The sequence below is a fragment of the Catharus ustulatus genome, chromosome Z, assembly GCF_009819885.2.
Source record: "Catharus ustulatus isolate bCatUst1 chromosome Z, bCatUst1.pri.v2, whole genome shotgun sequence".
In the NCBI taxonomy this organism is placed as follows: domain Eukaryota; kingdom Metazoa; phylum Chordata; class Aves; order Passeriformes; family Turdidae; genus Catharus; species Catharus ustulatus.
In genome coordinates this window covers 46,065,000-46,084,881 of record NC_046262.2, presented here as the reverse complement: position 1 = coordinate 46,084,881, position 19,882 = coordinate 46,065,000, and the positions used below count along the sequence as shown (strand labels likewise).

The 19,882-nt window shown below is 38.9% G+C and overlaps 1 protein-coding gene across 7 annotated transcripts in view; it reads left to right on the top strand.

The window, feature by feature from the left end:
- Positions 1-19,882, top strand: part of FAM172A (family with sequence similarity 172 member A) — a 298,225-nt gene that overhangs the window by 241,664 nt on the left and 36,679 nt on the right. The window contains exons 11-12 of one of the 7 annotated variants that reach the window (XM_033084693.1): positions 5,982-6,091; positions 10,436-10,456. The exons of 3 other annotated variants lie outside the window; for them this stretch is intronic. In XM_033084693.1, the coding sequence (XP_032940584.1) occupies positions 5,982-6,091; positions 10,436-10,441 (116 nt within the window). In that variant the 3' untranslated portion in view covers positions 10,442-10,456. Of the gene's footprint in view, positions 1-5,949; positions 6,092-10,435; positions 10,524-19,882 lie in introns of those variants that run through there. 3 more of the 7 variants (XM_033084695.1, XM_033084692.1, XM_033084696.1) reach the window with 3 other exon arrangements.

The following is a 19,882-nucleotide window of genomic DNA, read 5'->3' as shown; positions in this document are numbered from 1 at the left end:
CGCCTTATAGTCCGGTGCGCCTTATCTGATGGACAAAATTGCGAAATTTGCCAAACCGGAAGTGTGAGCTGTGAGCCGTGGGGGGAGCCGGCAGTGCCACAGCAGCCAGCTGGAGGCAGGCCCAGGGGGCCCGCGGCACGGCCCCTCCCGGGTCCAGGCGGGCCAGGGGGCCAATGGCTACCGGGTTGAGGCAGGGCCTCGGCCAGCAATCGCGCGGGGTGAGTTGTGGGCGGAACCTCGCTGCAAAAAAAAAGTGCACCTTATAGTCCAGTGCGCCTTATATGACCTACGAAGTTGCGAATTTTACCGACTCGCGGGAGGTGCACCTTATAGTCTGGTGCACCTAATGGTCGTGAAATTACTGTACATTACATTGCATTCATTGCAACAAAGAGAAATTACTATTGAAAGAGCCAATCATCCATTAAGGAAAATTTCTTCACTTCCTTACATAGTCTTATGTTTTGAAAATATCTTTGCGGGTGTTTAAAGTTTGTTTTTTTATTCATTTATTTCTTCCCTTTACAAGGGAGGATTTTGGCAGTGGTGGGGATGCTGGTGGCTTCTCCCAGCTGAGCTGGGATGGCAGAGATGCCCCACATAGTGCCAATCTGCTGTTTGTGGCCACAGTGTCCCATCAGGGGTTGTCCTATCCTCACCCACACACACAAATTATGTGCTTCTGCATCAGACATGTGGCAGATCTCAGTACAGAAATGGGAAGGCAGACAATAGGCTGTTTTGCCTGGATGGTGGTTGCCACTGGATGTAAATAACTGAATTACTGTGTACCACAGTCAGTTGACAAAAAGAAATTCTAAAAAACTGATGTATGAAAAAATTGTACAGGGACTTACTGTTAAATCTGTAATATATATATATGGCTAGTGTACGTTCTCTCTGAGGAACCTGACTCTGCTTTACACTTGTAGAGGGGTACATGGGAGCTTCCTGGCTGGCTGATGATGCAATGAAAAGGTAAAATTATTTGTAATAATTATAGACACTCCATCAATACTGTGTGATAGGTTTTCTCTCTTCTCAATGTATGCATTTCTCTCAAGCTGTGCAGACCGTAGCAGCATAGTCATTTGCAGGACATAATGTCTCCTGTCCTTGTGTTAAACTTGGTGTATTAACTTTCTTGCACAGCTTGCAACATAGGAGTGTGATATACAACTATGGCAAGGCAGGTTAACAGCATACAAATTCATGAAGTACTGCTGGATTAGCAGGAGCCAGGAAGGGTGTGCAAGCATGAAAGTATGATTTCTGTAACTTTTCATTTATGACTTAATTAAAATAGCAAGTTTGGATGGTTTTTTGTCTGCAAATAACTGTGCACAAGTCATCTGCAGAAGCTATTGTTTCATATGCTTACTTTCACAACATAGAAGTTGTGTCAGTTAGCTCCAGTACATCCACAAGCAGAGCTGGACTTAAAATTACAGATCATATATGTGAAGATCCAAAAATTATTTTAGATAAGTTCAGAAAATTCAGGAAAGCATAGTAAATTCCTTAATTCACAGGTTTTTGTCTAAATTTCCAATTATTATTCTTTATATATTCTTTGCCTTTTTAATCTTTGTTCCCTTCATGTTCAAAGATGGCAAGATCATGGAAGCAATAGGCACTGCAGCCTACATTTACATTTAATTGTGATATCATGGTATGGAAAGTGTTCTGATGTCAGGCTGACTTGATCCTCTGTCTACATTATTAAACCTCCTTAAACACCTCCATTATAGTGTTCACCTGCTTGACTTCAAAGAGCAGTGAAACTATGTAGAGGGAGTCAGCCACAGCTCTGACAAATGGGTTACCTGTGGTTACTTAGAAATGCTAATGCCTTCTCTGCTGGGTTTATGAAGTTATCTGTTTGTTGTACTGCATCTCTAGAATCAAAATAATAAAATGACTGAGATAAATATGGAGGCTAAAGATATTCTGTGATTTGAAGTAATTGCCATTCACCTTTTGAAACCTTTTCCACCCCCATCCCACCCCCCTTCCCCTAAAAATAACAATAATTAATCAAAGAGGCTATTTCAGGGGAAAGCAAAGTTGGGAATGTTACTGGGGAACCTCTTAAGTGTGGTCTCACTGAGTCACTCGAGAAAAGGATGTAGATGAATGCCTGACTTATCACTCAGAGTTTTTTGGGGACTAATCTGTTCAAAATGTTTGGACCTGTCTTGCACATCTAATGAAAAAGGTCAAAACAGAGAAGAAAGTGCCATGGTTTGTGTTAGGTGACACTGTGCCCCGCTTGTCTAATTTGATTACACAGAGCCACTGAAGCCCCAGGCAAAGCTGATTGTAGCTATAATCAGCTTCTTAACCTTTTGAGAACTAAGATAGACACTACCTACTACTGGTTAATTATGTTGCTCTACTACATACAACAAAGCACAAAGGTAAAAGTGTAGAACTGTAGTAACATATGTTGTGACAAGTTCACTCCAGGAGATTACAGCCCTTCATGTTTTATCTGCACTCACTGATTTCGTTCTTAAAAATTAAAGATGGGCTATGAGCAGGGAGCATCAGTTTATGGATTTCAGGCAGCATTGCCGAGTTGTGCTACTGCTTCATCTCAAATTCCTCTTACATACTGAAGGGAAGACTTGGACTGCTGTAGTGGTGGATCTGCTTTTTTAATTATTTACTATTATCTTGGTTCTCATTGCTTAATTGTAATTAATCTTGTGTACTTCTCTATGATGAGCATCTTATAGAAAGTTTTGTAATCTCTTTTGGTAAAAACACCACGTCCATATGAGACATCTGTCTCTAGGTAAGATAAATGGGATATATTTCATTTTCAGATCTTTCATATACATATATAAGCAAGAAACAATACTCTGAGGTGCAAAAACTGGGCCTTTGCAGAATCTGTGTATCCTAGCTTCCTGTGTGTTTTAGTTTATACACTTCCTCTAGTTTGATAGAAAATTTGCATTTCTGTGAACTTCAAAACTTTGAAGGGATTTCTAAACCAATAGGTTTTCAGTGCATTTAAAATTTTTCTGACCTGTGCTGATCCCGGTGTTTATATAAGGAAGTCTTGATCTACTCATTTTTCATACTTGCTTTTCTTATATCTGTGCTGCTTGGAGGTAACATATTGCCTCTCAGTTTTCCACTCTGTAGAAAGTACATCTGTTTTACTTTCTTTCCTGCTGTTGTTGTCAGCAATCCACCATTCATCCCCAAAAGTCTGCTCAGAGTAGCATCCTTAGTGACTTCCCATTATGAGCAGCATTAGCATGGGTGTTGCAGGGCAGCCTTATGCTGTTCCTATGCTCTGCTTTGTCTCAGTGGAGGTGTCCTGGTAACCCAAAAGGTTATTGTACTCCATACCTTTCTGTGCCCAAAGTTGTCACCGTCTCTTAATGACCATACCACTGGGAAAGCAAGGGGAGTTGGGGTAAGGAATGTGGAATCTGCTTGGGCAGGCCAGGCGTGCTGTGTCGCAACATGGGTTTTACCTCACTGACTTCTTGGTCTTTGCTTAGGCAGAGGCTTTTTCTTTTTGGCTTCTCTTTTTAGGTTTGTTTTTTTTTTTCCCTCATCTCAGAGAGACTTCAGTTAGCAGTTTGAAGCTGCCTGGAGGTGAGTTCCATAGGTGCCTGCCCACTGCTGCTGCCCTGAGCAGGAGCAGCCCAGCTGCAACTCGCATCGGCTCCCAGCAGAGCAGAGGAGACTACGGAGTCACCCCAGCCCAGACACATCATTGCCTTACCTGCTTCTGGTTATCGTCTGCCCAAAGAAAGCTGAAGAAGTCTTTCTGTGCGTTCAGGCCCTGTTACTGTTACTTTTACTGTTCTCATTGTTAGTAAACTGTTACTTCTCTAGGAACGTCTGCTCATATTCATTCCTTTTTGGTGGAAAGGGATTGGTTGAACCCGAAAAGGGAGGCACCTCATTCCAGAGTGTTCTCCTTCAAATTATCTTAAACCAAGATAGGGGGCATTATGAAACTGTACCACTGGGTCTCAGGATGTTCCATACCTTCAGCCAACCTGCTTCCCATGAAAATTGTAGTGAGGCACTGTGGTAGCAGATAGATTAGCAGGGGTACAGTTACGCCAGGGAGATAGATGACCCTTCACTTAATTCAGATACTTTTTTTATTAACTAGAATTAATAATTACTAAAGTTAATAAAATAATAATACAAACAAAAAACAAAAACAAACCAAACTACTGACAAAACAACTACAATAAGTAATAACACAACGGTTGCACGCATAAAAATCTTGGTGAGTGTATGTATACAAGGACATACACAAGTTACTTACAAGGTTGTAAGTAATCTTTTTTTTTTTCCTTCCATGATATCAGATCCCCAAACTCCTGGGATTTTGGACAGTGGGGATGCTTTAGTAAGTGTATGGTGAGAAAAGTGCCAGATTGAAGATCTTTTTAGTGTCACTTTCCAAAATCACCAGCCATGCTTGAAAATAGTATCTTTTGACAGAACATGCACTCTCAGTATGTGACTTTTAGCTTCAGGGTGCAGAGTGTATGCTTTCAGTGTCAAAAAGTTGTTTTGACTTTGTTTTTTTAATTGTGTTTCTGTCAAACTTCTTTAAGTTATACTTTTATGTTTTGAACTCTTTCTATGTTTCAGTCTTCAACGCTTGCCATGAAAGACATAAATAGCTGCAAAAAAAATCCTGAAAACCTGCAGATCATTTAAGAATTTCTGAATCCATAATTGATTCTTTGTAGAATAAGGAGATACTCAGTACACAGTGATGTCTTAATTCACTTGGAGATGGTGTCATTTTCTTACTTTTTAAAAGATTAAATAAGAGAAGACATCTTGGTCCTACAGGATTTGTATGTGGTTGCTTTGTTTATTCAGAATAAGCATCCTTCACTCAACCATGTGGGATTTAATTAATCAGTCCAGAAACTTATGAGCACATAGAGTTTATGTTGCTGTTGGTGTCACTGGGATTTGAAGATCCTGAGTGGTTTTTTAGATGTCTAGCATCTTCTTGCAATTTGACCATCAGTTTCTTCATTAAGACACTGGCCCAGGCAGCCCTCTCTTCTTTTCTGAAGCTTCATTGAAAGCCCACAATCACAGAGGTCATAACATAGCTTTCTCTACTTTTTTGGGGTATCCTGAGTAATTTGCTTTGGTAGCATAGTATAAGGTTTGCATGCAGTGACTCAAGCAAGGACAACAGCAGTTTGGGTTACTTTGAGTGTCATTCTTGCTCAGGGGCAGATGTGTCAGTCTCTTACATAGAAGCAAACAGTTACAGGCACTTTAATAAGCCTGAAGTAACCAAAGAGGCCAATTTAAAATCCTGATTTGAAGGCTGATTGCATGCAATTTGCCTTGTTGCAGGAGATCCTGTGCACAGGCTCATCTCTGGTATGGAGCTGCAGAAAAGTATAAAACAAGTCACAGACCTTCTAAGGACTTCTGTTTAGATGTTTTTTCATCCTAAATTCCTAAGAGAGTTAAAACCAATTTGTCACAGCCAAAGGAAAGAGTTGGCATTGTAGCATCTGGTTGGGAAGAGGAGTCAGTCCACCAAAAGTGTCACTAATTTTTTGGGCCTTGCCATGGCTTGGCAGAGCCTTTATTCAAATCTCTCCTTTCTGATTCCAGATACATTACTTTTTTCTATATGTTGTATTTCATTGTCTCTTGATCTACTTGAATTTCATGATCATGGATGATGGTGTTAAATATAGACAGCAGTATCTATTGTTGCATAGATGGTAGGGGCATCTCTGGTCATCAGCAAGTTGTTATACCACAAGTAATTAGTGATTAGTGTGTAGCATTGCAAGTACTAGATGCTAACTATATATCATTCTTTATAGTTTTGTAGTGAATTAGTGGTGGTCTGTATTTTGTTTACTGATCAATCTCTGGTCTTACCGTTTTTGAAATAGATTTTTTTTTTTGCCCATCCAGTGGTGTGGAAAAGAAACTTGAATTTTTTTCAGCTGTCATTGGCAAGAAACAAGAACCTTCAAACTATGTTTTAGCATCTGGAGAGATACTGGGTTTAGACTGCATGTTCAAGAGTCAGCCTGCAGGCCTTCTCTTCACCCAGGTATGGATGGCATGGTTGTCCTGAGTTTGGATGGGCAACAAGGAGAGAGACACACCATGTTTGTCTACATTATGAAATGAGGGCCATCTGCTTCAATGGGTTATACTGGATAATAGACTGTTTTGTGCAAATAGTAATTCACTAGCAATTACTCTAACAGCTAGACATTGAAGGCAAATCCTACGAAAAAATTCTAAATTTGTCTCCTTGTTGTGATAGACAAGATGAATATGCAAATAAATTAATGGTATGAACATTTTGTACTCTGTCCCATGCATTACTTAGAATTAATAAATAGGAGCTTGAAGTATGGCTTGTGAGATGCCGAGCTTTTCATGTCTGTCTGCAGCACTCAACCCATAGCAGAGCCAGAACTATTTCTGTTTGATACTGGCAAAATAATACAGACTATGTGGAATTAATATGTTTTAATAAGCAAGGCCTGACTTCACAACTCATAGTCTTGGCCCTAAAATGTATGTGGAGACAGACTTGGTGTAGACTTTGAGGCTGTTTAACAGCCTGAGCCTCAGCCCATCCTTTTGCTGTTTACTTCCCCTCTACCAAAATCTTCAGAGGGATATGCATTTCCTGCAGGATAACAACATTAAACTGGAAAAAAAAAAAAGCGTTTGTATTAATGTGATGGCTATGTTCATGTCTCCAAATTCTGCCTCAGGGGCAGTTACTCAGCAGAGAGGCAGGACAAGCAGCAGACAGCAGCAGAACTTAAAATTCCTGCAGCTGAGTCTGCAGGAAGCTTTGTATGCTGGAACCCTGAAATATGCTCCCCAGCCTGGAGCAGTTTTCAGACTGTGTGTAGACATATTGACAGAGTACATTAAAAAATACTTGTAATGAGACTACCTGTTCTGCATGTGTTTGGAGGGCAAGGTATTGCAATTTTGAGGATTAAAAATTGGTGCGTGTTTACAGTGCAGATACAGTAGAATACGATTTGCAATGTTACCAGTCCTTTTGAATTTCTTTTTGCAGTTAGGCTTATAACTGTTCTTCGTTTATTGGTCTTGGGGCTTGAGCTTTTCTGTTGGTTTTTTTTTTTTTTTTTAGCTGAAGGTGGTTGAAGACTCAAAGCTTAATAGTCTCTAGACAAGGTAGTGGTCAGTACAGAGCATCTCTGCCATACCGGTCTTTCTCTACAGAAGAGATCTCTACCTGATTGGGAAGCAGTCTGTCATTTGCCAGAAACATTCCATATTTAGAGGCAGTTTTGTTTATTAGTCCTTCCTAATATCTCAAGGTACAGACAAAGCACTGCCTGCTCTAAAGGATTTGACAGCAAACATAGAGCACTTTATGTCCCACAGTGAAAGGAGCAGGACAGCAGAGCTGAGCTGGTCTTTCCTCTTCCCACCTGTGTAGCTTCTTAGTAATGCTAATTTGCTCTTCCTGTTTAAATATTTCAGAGTGGGCAATCAATACTAGCGAACATCAAAGCTTAATGGGACTGCAGAGCCAGAGACATGGGGTCAGTGCTCAAAGCCTTTTCCGGAAGGTTGTAGTGGTTGGTGACACAGGTCTTTTGGGCATTGCACCCCAGTGGAAAGCTTCAACCTGTGATATGCATGGAGGTAGTGTTAACCCAGCTCCATTCATGCCGTGACTTTTTAAGAGGGTTTAGATCCTGGAGCTGTACCTTGGATGTTATGCTATATGCTGTACAGGAATCATACCTCTTTTGCTTTATAGTGTAGTGCAAGTGTGTCCACATGCCTCATCCCTTAAGTTATTCTTCCTTCAGGTAATTTTTCCCCATTCCTGGACACAGGAACCAGGTTGGGCTATAGATTTGGGGAGTTGGATATCAGCAGGAAGAGGGTTATGATTTAAAAAAAAATAATACACATGATCTGTCCAAAGAGGATGTGTCTTAAACTGTTATAATACTGGATCATGGAAATGCAAACCTGCAAGGGGCCTCAGGTGGCATATCTCTGTGCTGAACACCAGAATGATGAAGCTGTGGTTCCTCTGTCGAGCAGTTGTCTATTCACAGGCATGTACATAGGCACTGTCTTTATGGAGCACTGGAGATTTACAGGTGGTGCAGCAGGTTCCAGCAGGTATGGTCTTCTGGGGACAAATTTCTTAAAGATCCATCTCTGGTACCTCTTTGCAGTAATCTATTTCACTTCTGTTGTCCAAATATTTATCTGTAATTTACCGAGCCCGAAGGCAAAAGGAGGTCTTGCACTAGCCCAGAGTGCACAAGAGCTTATAACCACATGTGTCACCCACAACAACCAACCATTTGGATTGCCTGAGACAGTCATCAGTACTGGTGCCTTCTGAAGAAAACCTCCTCCTTTGGAACTACTTCATAATAGCCTCAGGCCTAGGTGGGAACCAGACCGTCTGAAGTTATTTCTCTAGTTCCTCGATGCTTGGCTCCTTCTAAAGCAAGGATGCCTCTGCTCTCCTGTGGTAGTAAATGTGATCTAGATGGTAGAACTCAGACTGTGTGGCAGTGAAGGCATGTTCATACCCAGGGTAGAAAGACGCAGAGTGTAGAAAATATACCCTTATTTTATATGAGATATTTATTTTGAAAAGAGGAACCACATTTAGGAGGATGGTTTTAGCAAAATCCTGGCTAGCAGCTGTGGAAAAATCAAAGTTTCAGGGGTAGGGAAAAAAAAACTGAGGTCAAATTCGTGTTGCTGCTGGTAACAGAAACCCACAAAATGTGAGGATCTAGAAAGGAAAATGCTGCAAAAATACATCTGGCATTGCCCATATAAACATGGGGTTATACATGTGATATAGTGGAACTAAAACATCATGAGTGATAGAAAGTGTAACTGAAGATGTGTTACCTGGGATAGACCTTAATATTCACAAATGAGAAACTGAGTAAGGATTTACTACAATGATCATTTACAGCAAACAAGTAAACCATACAATACGCTTTGAAACAGTAAAATAGAAGAAAAAAGTTAAAATCTATAATTTTAATCAAAAGTTTGTTTCAGTCATTGAAATTCTGTTATTGCTGCTTACAAACATTAAAGTCAATCAAAACATCAGTAGCCAGCAAGATCAATATTTTTAATATGTTTGCATTACAGTACTGCAGATTTTTGGCTAATGGATCTCACCCATATTGATTTCCATGGGAAATGTTAGTCTGATACTGAAATAATTTAAAAAAAAAAAAAAAAAAGCCGGTTTGGAATTTTGAATGAGATAGAAGTATAAAAATTGGTTATTGACTGAATTGCTTGGGTTGAATGAACCTTTAGCACTTGCAATAAACTTGTAGCACAGAGTCATTACTGAATACTGTGTTAGTCCCTTAAACCTAAAATCAGTCAATATCCTATTATAACAACGCAAAATGTGGTGAAATAGCATAGTGAGTAATTTTCAAAGCAGCAGGATATTCATAAGCATCTACATACATATATGGATGGATGTATTAAACCACCTCTGTATTAAATCACCTCTGTGTTATGCACAAGAACTGAATTTCAAGCTAATTTTAAATATATCAAGTTTATGTTGATATTAATGCAAAAGAGTTGATATGAAATAATTTTTTTAAATAGTTTAATGACTATAAAAATGCAATAAGATATCATAAAACATATACATACGTACTTGTATAAGCAAGTATATTCAATATTGTCCCAGTTCTGAACAAATGCAGGTGGGTTTTTTTTCTCTTTATGCTGTATTTTGGGGGAGACTTGTGAAAATGGCAAGGAGTGATTACCCTGAACCTGTGGAGGTGCCCTGGACCCGTACCATCCTAACCCATGGCCTACACCTATTCTGTCTGGCTTCTACACTCTTTATTCATCTTCTAATTCCATTAGTATTATGATTTTCTTACCTAGCACAATTCTCTTTTTAAGAGAAGATTCTGCAAGCACAGGGGCATCATGTATCTCTATGATACCTGACGAAATAAATGAGTTATTCATTCCAGAATAGTCTCTGCATTCCCAAACAGGGACTGAATGAGTTTACCACAGTTAGAGCAAAGCTACAGTAGAAATATTTATTCACAGTTAAATGAAGAATATCTCAGTAAAGAGTTACCTTATCTCAGTAAAGAGTTACACCTTGAGCCTTTGTTGCTTTGCACTGGGGACCAGTACCTAAAAATGGGTACTGCAATATGCAGTCTGTTGTGTGAAATATATTTTCACCTGATCTGTATAAATATTTTAAAAGTGTATACTAATATGTGATGATAATTCAGTGCCTGTGATTGTTTGGGAAAGAGAAGTTGTATTCATGTTTTGTAATTACAAAGTCATCTGTGGACATTTTCTGATTTTTTTTCCTATTGTTTTTGCTTTGCCCATACCTGGCCAGAAATGAATTTGACGAAGTTTCAGTGGTCTGTTTGGATCAAAATATTGGAAAATATGCCATGTATGGAGCTCAGCAGAAATATGATAAGGTAGGATCAGTAACTGGTGCTTCATTTTAACTACAGAAGTTGGACAGGAGGCAGGTTGCTGTATCCTGCTGGAGTCTTGATGGACTGACACCTTTTGGGAATAGCCAGTAATAAAAGTCTAAAATCTCTCAGTAAATTTGTTAATAGGGTCTTGTCATTGACAAGGTACCTCTGTAGTTACTCTTCAAGTCATGTAGTTTCTGGATAATTAACATGCTCCAAATTACTTAAGCCACTGACTTAGGACAGAGAGATGCTGGTAGCAGCCCAGCCACAAGCAGAAGGGATGATGTGGCAACCTACCTGTCCCTGCACTGCATGTGACCCTGCACCATTGTGCAGGATCAAGTTCAGGCTGATTTTGGAACATCCTCCTTATTTCACCTTGGCTGGGATAAATTTCCCTTTTCTGGTACTTTTAAAAGTTTTTTTGTTGTTGTTTTTTTAAAGTAAATACTAAAATAACTTTTCAGAATGTGACTTCCATATTTACCACTTCTGCAGCCCAGAATGCTGGATATGCATCTCTATACTGTAATTTTTAAAAGATGGTAGAAGGATGAGGAGTGCTTCCTAAGAAAAAAGAACAAACAGAAGATAAAATCCTCATTTGTAAAAATCACGCTTCCATGGAGCTTTAAACTTGTTAAGATAATTAATAAAAAATAATATTTTACCTTTCTTAAGTATAAGAAACAGAGATTGAATACATGCAGGCAGGAGTAGTGAAAAGGGTGAGCAGAACTTTTGGTACTTAACATTTCATGTTCTCATAATGAGTAAAATAAAAGTATTTTAAAAGGAAGTAAAAATAATAGTATGTTACCTCACTTGTTTTTGTGGGTATTCCAGCCCTTTTCAACTCAAAACAGAGAAAAATATAAAAGCTTGAGCTTTTGTACGTTGCCTCAATAGAGCAAGCTAAACCAAGAGATCCAACAGGAATGCAAATTTTTTTTCTAAAACCTGCTTTAAAATATGCAGGTTTTATAAATTGTAGAAGTTGTGCTTAAAAAAAGAAAAAATAAAGAAACACACCATACCATAGGAAAAGTTTAAAAGAGACAGAACGAAGTGGAATGAAATATTCTTCGTTTTTATAAATCACCATCATTAATTAAGTGGGAAGGAAAATCAATAAATGCATCAAACGTGCTTTGGCAGGATCACAAATGAGTATGGAAGCTAGAGGTGACTTGATGTGACTTGTAGCTGGACCTTAAAAGCATAGAGATTAAGAACTTTTTCCCATATTCAGTGCCAGCATGTATGCACAGTTTTGCTGCCCACTCCCCCTGGTCCCCCTATGTCCTAGTTTAGAGGACAGGTGTCTGCTAAGAAAGGCAGGAGCCTCTCTTTGAAATGGAGAATGTAAAAACCCCTCCCTCCAAATTATTATAACTTTGAAATCAAGCAACTCTCAGGCAAAGATATGGGAATTAGGAATAACAGTTCTTTACTAGGAAAATTAAAATAGAAATACAATACTACAAGAAACAAACTCCAAACCCTGACAAAGTCAGAGTACAACCTGACACTCCGTCAGGCAGGGTGTTGGTAGCAGTTCGAGTAAATGGTGACTGTAGTCCTTTTGTAGAGACAGATGTGATTCAGTTGAAGCAGTGCTCCTTCAGTAAAAGGTGCAGCTTCCTTCTGGAGGTCCAGTAGTGATGTGGAGAAGGGAGTCAAGTGGAGAAGGGGCTACCTTGGTGTCCCCCACACCTCTGTTTTATCTTGGTAAGAAATGTTGGGCCCTTCCCCCTGGCTGGAGCAACTTCCAATGGGATGCAGTAATTTTATCAGTCACACAGTGGGGCTCAATGGGCCATTAGCAGAAAATGACTTGCTGGAGGGAGGATGAGTTGTGAAAAGATAAAGAACAATGTCCTGCGTGGTTTTAGTGGATGGCCCATTAGGAGAACATCTCCTGCGGAGATAAGGATCACTACCCCCCACCCTCAACAGATGGTGATAGAACAGATCTTTTATCACACCCTGTATTGTAACCCAAGACACCCTGGAACGGTAATTCCAGCAGGACAGAGGTGACCCTGCAAGTTTGTAGAGATGTTTGCTGTTGAAAACAATGTTGGGTGCTGACTCTCTCAGGCGGTACAAATTCTTTGTCCCTGTGGTAGTGAAATTGCTTTCATAATCTGCCTCTATGAAATGAAAGCAATGTGGTTTTTTGTAATAATTGTTTTCAATTGAGTTTTTCCAATGTTGCGGTTCCAAAACTCAGTAAATACTTTATAAGATGATCACACAGTTTTCCAGAGCAAGCAACCCAAATTGCTACACTGGGAAAGTTTACCTTTTTTGCTGGAAATGTTCGTAAGAAATGCTGGGGCTAAGCATCAGAGCTGGGAGTCTGCAGGTTTGTGTTTCACACCCCAGCAATGCTTCTCAGACAGGCCTAGGCAACACAATTTATGGCTGTGTCCCTTGGTTCTCCAGACACCAATACTGGGCAGTCTTCACTGTGGTCAAGTTTCTGTGCCTGCAGACTTTTCTGCATCTGAGTCAGAGGCATTAAGTACTTTAACATCACTTTAGCTTCTGATTCGGAATAAAGAAGCAGAATAGGAAACCAGTTCACCTTGGGAAGGCAGTTACAAACTAGGTTTAAACACAAGCTGTCAAGGGAGTGATGGGAAGAACATAGCCTTGCATGCTGGAGTGTTGAGGTAACCTGGCGACAGGACCGTAAGAAGAGGTTCCCACTCACTAAACTGAGTGTCTAAGTGGAGTAGATTATCAGGCTTTAGCTGTGAAACTTGCCTTGACATTAGTGGGTATTGTCAGGTGGAGACTTTCAACAATGTTGTACAGATTTAGGAGATACTCTCTTGGAAATGTTAAAAACATCACATTTTTTTGCCTTTGTTTCTGGATTCTGTGATTGTATGCTAAACTGGTCATAATAGAGGAGATCAATTTGATAACCTTGTGGTTCATTTTAAAAAGATAATACAGGCTGCAGTGACTTCAGAATCACAAGCTAAACTGGAAAAATATGCAGAACTCCTAAAACTTTTCTTTTCACAGACCAGCAAAGCTCAGTTATTTTTTTCCCAGAGTAGAAGCATGTTCCTCAGCATGATGCAAAATACATCTTAAATTTGTAATATGTATATGCTACATCTGCTACAGCAACAGATTCAAGTATGCTACCTACATGCACAGAAATATTGGACTGGCTTGTAAGACTGTGTCGTGTCTTTGCAGTATCTGTATCGTTCATTGTTTTACATAGATTCATTTATTTACATAGGTTATTCATGGAAGGTGATATATTTACCTCACCTGGCGTAGAAAAATGTTTTTGGGGAAATGACAAAAGCATGGGAAAGCTGTGCAGAGACCTGTTTTGTGTCTCCAGTGTTCAGTTTTATAAACATACTTTTTTTGGTGGCAGTGCTCACTTCAGGAATTTCTGACCAATTTTTGTAAGCTTGTTCATTCAGCTAGATGGGTGGCCAAACAATGCCTTAACTGCATGGTTTTAAAGTACGTTTTAATTGGAAATCTTACAAGCGTCTAAGGACCTTGAAGAAGAAGTCCAAATTCCAACTTTGACATGGTGGCATCATTTTCATGATCAATAATATGGTTTTATATATTTATTCTTTCTTGTGTCAGTAACACAGTTTTGTTTCTGCCAGAGTGTAGGAGGTACAGCACCTTGGCAATTGTCACTAGGTATCATCCAAACATCATTATCATGATTTTACAATGTTTGAATCTTCTTTGATGACTGAAGGAGATAATGAGCTGATTCAGCTTTTTCTTAGGGTTTGTTAGGACTTCTCTTATTAACCTGGAGTTACTGAAATTATGTTGATTAGCATGTTCTTAAGTGATGGTATTTTGAAACAAAATGTTCGCAGTAGTCCCAGTTCAGAGAAGTCCTCAAAACAGAGTGCTGCAGGAAACTGAGCACTGTTGCATCATATTGAATTTAACTCAAAGCAGGCATGTCCAGAATCCTGCAGGAGTGATACCTCAGTCATATACACTGGATTTAATGCATACTGAAATGGTACATGGGTTTAAAGCAAAATTTTCAGGTCCCTAAACGTCAATTGTGTTTATACTTTTATATATGCAAAATAATTAATTAGTAATAGAATTTCTACTTTCCTGCTGTGTGATATGTTGTTACTTTTTAAATCAAATCTTCTGGACAGGAAGTTTATGTGCACATGAATAAAATCAATGATCTGTGTTGGTTCAGGGAGTATTACTGTTGTGAGTGTGATAAAATACAGGAAAAAAGAGCACTTCCATGACAACCGATCTATCTTATGGTCCTACCCAACAGCCAGTGTACAACTTGAAACTGAAAGTGTACAGTAAAGTATAGGTATGGTATTTAAGCAATTGAATACAACTTTCTGAACTTTTTAGGTTTTGGGAAGTTAACAGCTCACTTTGAAAATGAAATCAGAAATGGCATGTGATGATCGTACTGCTGTGTAGTGTTGCAGAAATACCTCCAGAGTCATGCATGGGACTACCATCTCATCTCATACCTGTCTTTCTCCCTCTTCCACCAATTTCTGTTGTAATGGGGGAGAAATTGATTGCAAATGTGTTTTCTTGACCCCCGTACTCCACACGTTAGCACATAACCTTCTACAGACTCATCTGTATTTACAGTAATTATATGCATAATGTAGCATATTATTGTCTGGACTTCCTGTTTAATCACTACAGAGCTTCTTACAAGTGCAACTGAAAAGGGCAAACAAAATTAAAGCTTTATATACCAAAATAAGTTTGATTTTCTAAGTTCCCAGCATTCCAACATACAGAGATTTGTTCCACCAAGTTTTGCGATGGCTTGCAGATGGGCAATGATTAATCGGAGAGCTAACTGTAAAGTAGTTTGCAATTAAACTGGAAAGCTCTGAAGCACGCTAATTGAATCAGAAAATTAGAGACACTGAACAGTAATTGGCTATTTCTCATGCAGCAGGTGCCAGGCCACTCAGCTGTGGAACAAGGTATTTAAGGCACATTAGCACTAGGAAAAATATTTCTTGATATGGAACAGGCAGATTTTCTGCTCATTTTCACCATGGATGTCAAAACACACAACTGTGATATCTAGAGCCTGTAGCTCATGTTGCAAGAGTTTGAGCAGTGGGGTCATCATGAACTTTCATATATGCAGTGTCTTGAATCAGGCTGAAGTTGGGGTACCTGAGCAACTTCCTACCCCTTGTGGACTAGCAAATCCCTCCTTTTTCTTTCATTAAAAAGTAAACAGAGGACAAAGCTTTTAATGGCAGCAGTCCAGGTCATAGGCTAATAGCCACTTCTAGACTACAGAGAATTAAACTCTGTATCTGGGGAGCATTTTCTGTAAACTGGGGTTATGTTTGCTTATCTACTGCCATGTCATTTGAGGTCTGCCCTTGAAAAAATAATGGGTAATAAAAATAATGGACACTAGGCAATACTGGCATATGTTTTCATTACACCATTTTTCTTCACAGTCTTTACTGGGGAAAAGACTTTTTTTTTCTGTTTCTCCCTTATGAATGTGGAAATTAGTGGAGTATGGATTACTGAGTATCTGTAAATTGCTTTAATGAAGCACCTTCACTTTTGTTTCATTTTTTTTCAGATTTAAAAAATTGAATGTTTCTAGTTGAATATTAGTTGAGGGCATCAACCATATAAATCTAATACTGCTGTGAGCTTAAGAGATGCATAACACCAATTCATATCGTGTCTCAGCATGAGTTTATGTCTTCTAATTAGAATCACCATTTTATAGAGAGCACATGCAATGAAAGTTTTTTTTGCCATGCCAACAGGGACTGAAGCACATACAGTAGTTTTGCTATCAGCACAAACGACTTATAGCCTGAGCAGTAGGTAACCAGCAAAGAGTGGGATTTAATAAATGAAATCTTGAAGAGTTTTTACAGAGATACAACCATTTTCAAATTAGACTGGGTGGGGCGCATGATTTCTTTCATCTCAACTACTTAGAACTTGCTATGCTTATTAGTGAATAAAAAAGAAAGTATTAAAATACAAGTGTACTGCATCGTATTACTCTGGTATCAAGAATCAGAATATTACAATATTCAAATGCTAATCATATAACTTAGCAGATGACTGCAGAAAGTAACGTATTTGAACTGAGACATAAATTATAAATTGTAAACAGTGCATAGGGGATATGTTATAACTGTGTCTCATTTAAATTAAGGCAGGAAGTTTTCTCTGAAGCAGATTATGTACCTTCATTAAGTTTTAAAGTATCTTCTATAATGTTTTATTAAGATCACTTGGCACAGTGTTTCCCAAACTCAATGTTAGCAATGTGTACTGGTGGAAACAGCCGCAGTGGTAGAGGCGGCTCAGGTGCATTGCTGCACTCCACAGCTTTTAACAGCAGGCTTCCTAGCCAAGTGCTGGTGCACATACATCAGTGTCTTTTCCATGTAATGCCCCTTCTCAAAAGTCCTCATGTCTTTACTCTCTGTACTTGAAAGCAACTATCTGCTATTTCTAAATTCAGTATACCTCTGGAGTCAATAAGTGAGATCAAGAGCATATTCTTTTTTTGTGTGCTTGCTTGTAGCTTGTTCTCAAGATCCAAGATACATTTTTGATTAATCACGAATACTCTGAGGTCGTGGAAAGCAAATGTGTTTGTGGAGTGTCAACTGATGCTGTCAGATAAATGTCTTAAGCTTAGCCAAGGTTCATATGGTTCATGCCCCAGCTTTAGGCTGTGCCAAACATCTCCCCTTTTTGAGGCAGATAACAGCTACACTGGAGGCAACTGAGCTGTTGGTTCACTGAAAGGGCTGACCTTGCCAAATGAGGCTGGAGTCAGGAGGAAAAAAAGCAGACATGTTTTTATTGAAACTTTAAAAATATTAACTTTGTGCATTTTATCCATATTGAATGCAAATGAAATCTGCATTCCCCCTTCTTGCACTGTCTGCTCGGCTTCTCCAGTTTCTACCTACCCACCTGGTCCCATGGCTGCAAGCCTCCTTTGATAAACTCTGTCTGCAGAAAATTACTGAGAAGGTGTTTTTGCACATTGACAAAACAGAAAATAAGTCCTGCCAGCAAAACAAAACATTTTTAGGGACAGTTCACTTCTTGGTTCCTAGATGGTCTCATAATCTCAAGGTGGTGGCCTTGAGAGGGTGATGTGTGGTTAGTGGTTGCTCCCTTCATCCATGGCAGGCTTTTAGCTTCGCCTTTAGCTCACCCATGGTGGTTGGTCCAGTCATCAGCCACAGGCAGGAGCAGTGACATGATTGCAAAACCACCATGCAAGATGTGTGGAGGAAGCCTGATTTGTAGCACAGAAGGCAAAAACATGGATCATATGGTGGTGCATAAATAAGTGAAAACTCACAGGTCTACTTGAGGACTTGAGGGCATTTGTTATAAATCACCTCAAGTCAGTGCTTTCGCTCCCTCCCATTTCGCCAAAAACATGTTTGTTCTTTGCTCCAAATATTATGTTCCACTTTCTTCTCAAGAAGTTCATACTGTCATGGGTAAATCAGCAGAGCTAATTAGACACAATAATGCTGCAAAAAGTTTTTAAAAAAAAGGTGCAATGCATCTGTCATGAACTCCCACCAGACCTCTTGGAAATGAGATATTTTTAATATTTTATGCTGAACACAAAATATCTTGAGGAAATGGTTTTATATTCTGTACCAAAACAAAACCTTCGGTGTCAAACAAGTAATACTGCTTAAGAAGCCCTTTAGATGTGAACATTTTAAATTCCTCCATTCCTAAAATACAAAATTCGTTTTAATAAAAGGTACTCAATATGGAGAAAAAAATTGCAGGGAGTAATAAAGACAGTGGAATGTATGTTGGGATTTATTTGAAACCTGGAGTGCACTCTGATAGAGGAGCAGACATTAATGTTTTTACTGCTGGTCTTACAAACAGATTTTTTTTTTAATGAGATGTTTTCAGCTAACATCTAAATAAAAGTAAATGTAAATATTTTTCACTTTGAACTAATTTTAAATAAATTACTGTCTGATTTTGTCCCACAAATAATTTTGTCTTTTTAAAAACAATATGTTATCTGTGGTCTCCTAGTAAGTTATTAGTAGTTAAATGTTTGTGTTTTGCATAATTTGTCTATACAGGAGGGAGAGATTATGCATGTGAGAGATGTAGATTTGAATACTTTGAATGGCTAAAAGTTGAGAAAATTCATATTTCGTGTTTATTCTTGGTGGCAAGTCACAGATTAATGAAATAAAATTATGAATAAAATTAATAAAAATACCTGAGTGACAGGAAAATGCACTTAATCAAATTCCATGAATCCTAATAAAGTTCCAAGTCATTCATCTAAATACTTAGCCTGAGACATGTTCTTTAAATAGATCAGTAATCCTTATTAAAAGAGAAACATATTCAACTTGGCACATCTACAAGTATTTCTATATGATGACCTTGTTATTCCTGACATGCAAAAATATATCTCTTTTCCAAGATGGGGTTTGCATACGCCATTTCTGCAGCTTGTTTTTTCCTGGGACCGCCACCAGCTCCAGTTGTTCCCCATGTGTGTTTTCAGCTCCACTATTTTCTTCTACTTCTCAGGAATTCTAGTACCATCACTGTGTAGACACCCTGTGAGGAAGGGGCTCAACTGTAGGTTCAGCACCTGCAGAGAAGGTCTGTGCACACTGCAAAAGTGAACCTAGCAGGCTATGATAGCTGCAGTGATATGGGAGCACTTTACACTGTCCAAATCATGGTGGTCATTTATGTCAGCTCTGAGGGGGAAAAGTTCTATATAAAAAAATTATATATTCTTGTTGATATGTTATTTCTATATATGTCACTATCCTCAGCTCAGCTGGAAAGGCAGGTAGAAAGGTAGGGGTTGTTCCATGAGCTGAGTTCTCCCTGAAGAATGTGCTTGAGAGCTCTGGGTAGAGTGGTGACAATCAAGCTGCTGAGTTTCACAGACAGCATTCACCTTCTCTGTCTTTAACAACGTTAGTTTGGATGCCATCTTATTGCCCTTGTATCTTAAAGTTCATAATTGAATTCCCTTCAGTCCACTGCTGGATTTTATTTAGAAATTAAAAGGAAATAAGACCATGTCGCCTGTAGTCAGAATATGGCCTTAATGTATCCTACATGTGAATGAGTATTTGTGTATTAGCCCCTCAGCACGGGCAAGAGATATTTGCTACATCTAAACTCAGTGAGAAAGGCTGGCCATCTTGTAGTTACAAAGGAGACTTAATAAAGCTAATTGAGGGAACTTGGAAAGTGTACCACATTGCTCTGCTTCAGTGTTACAGAGAAACATCAGTGAAATCAGATTT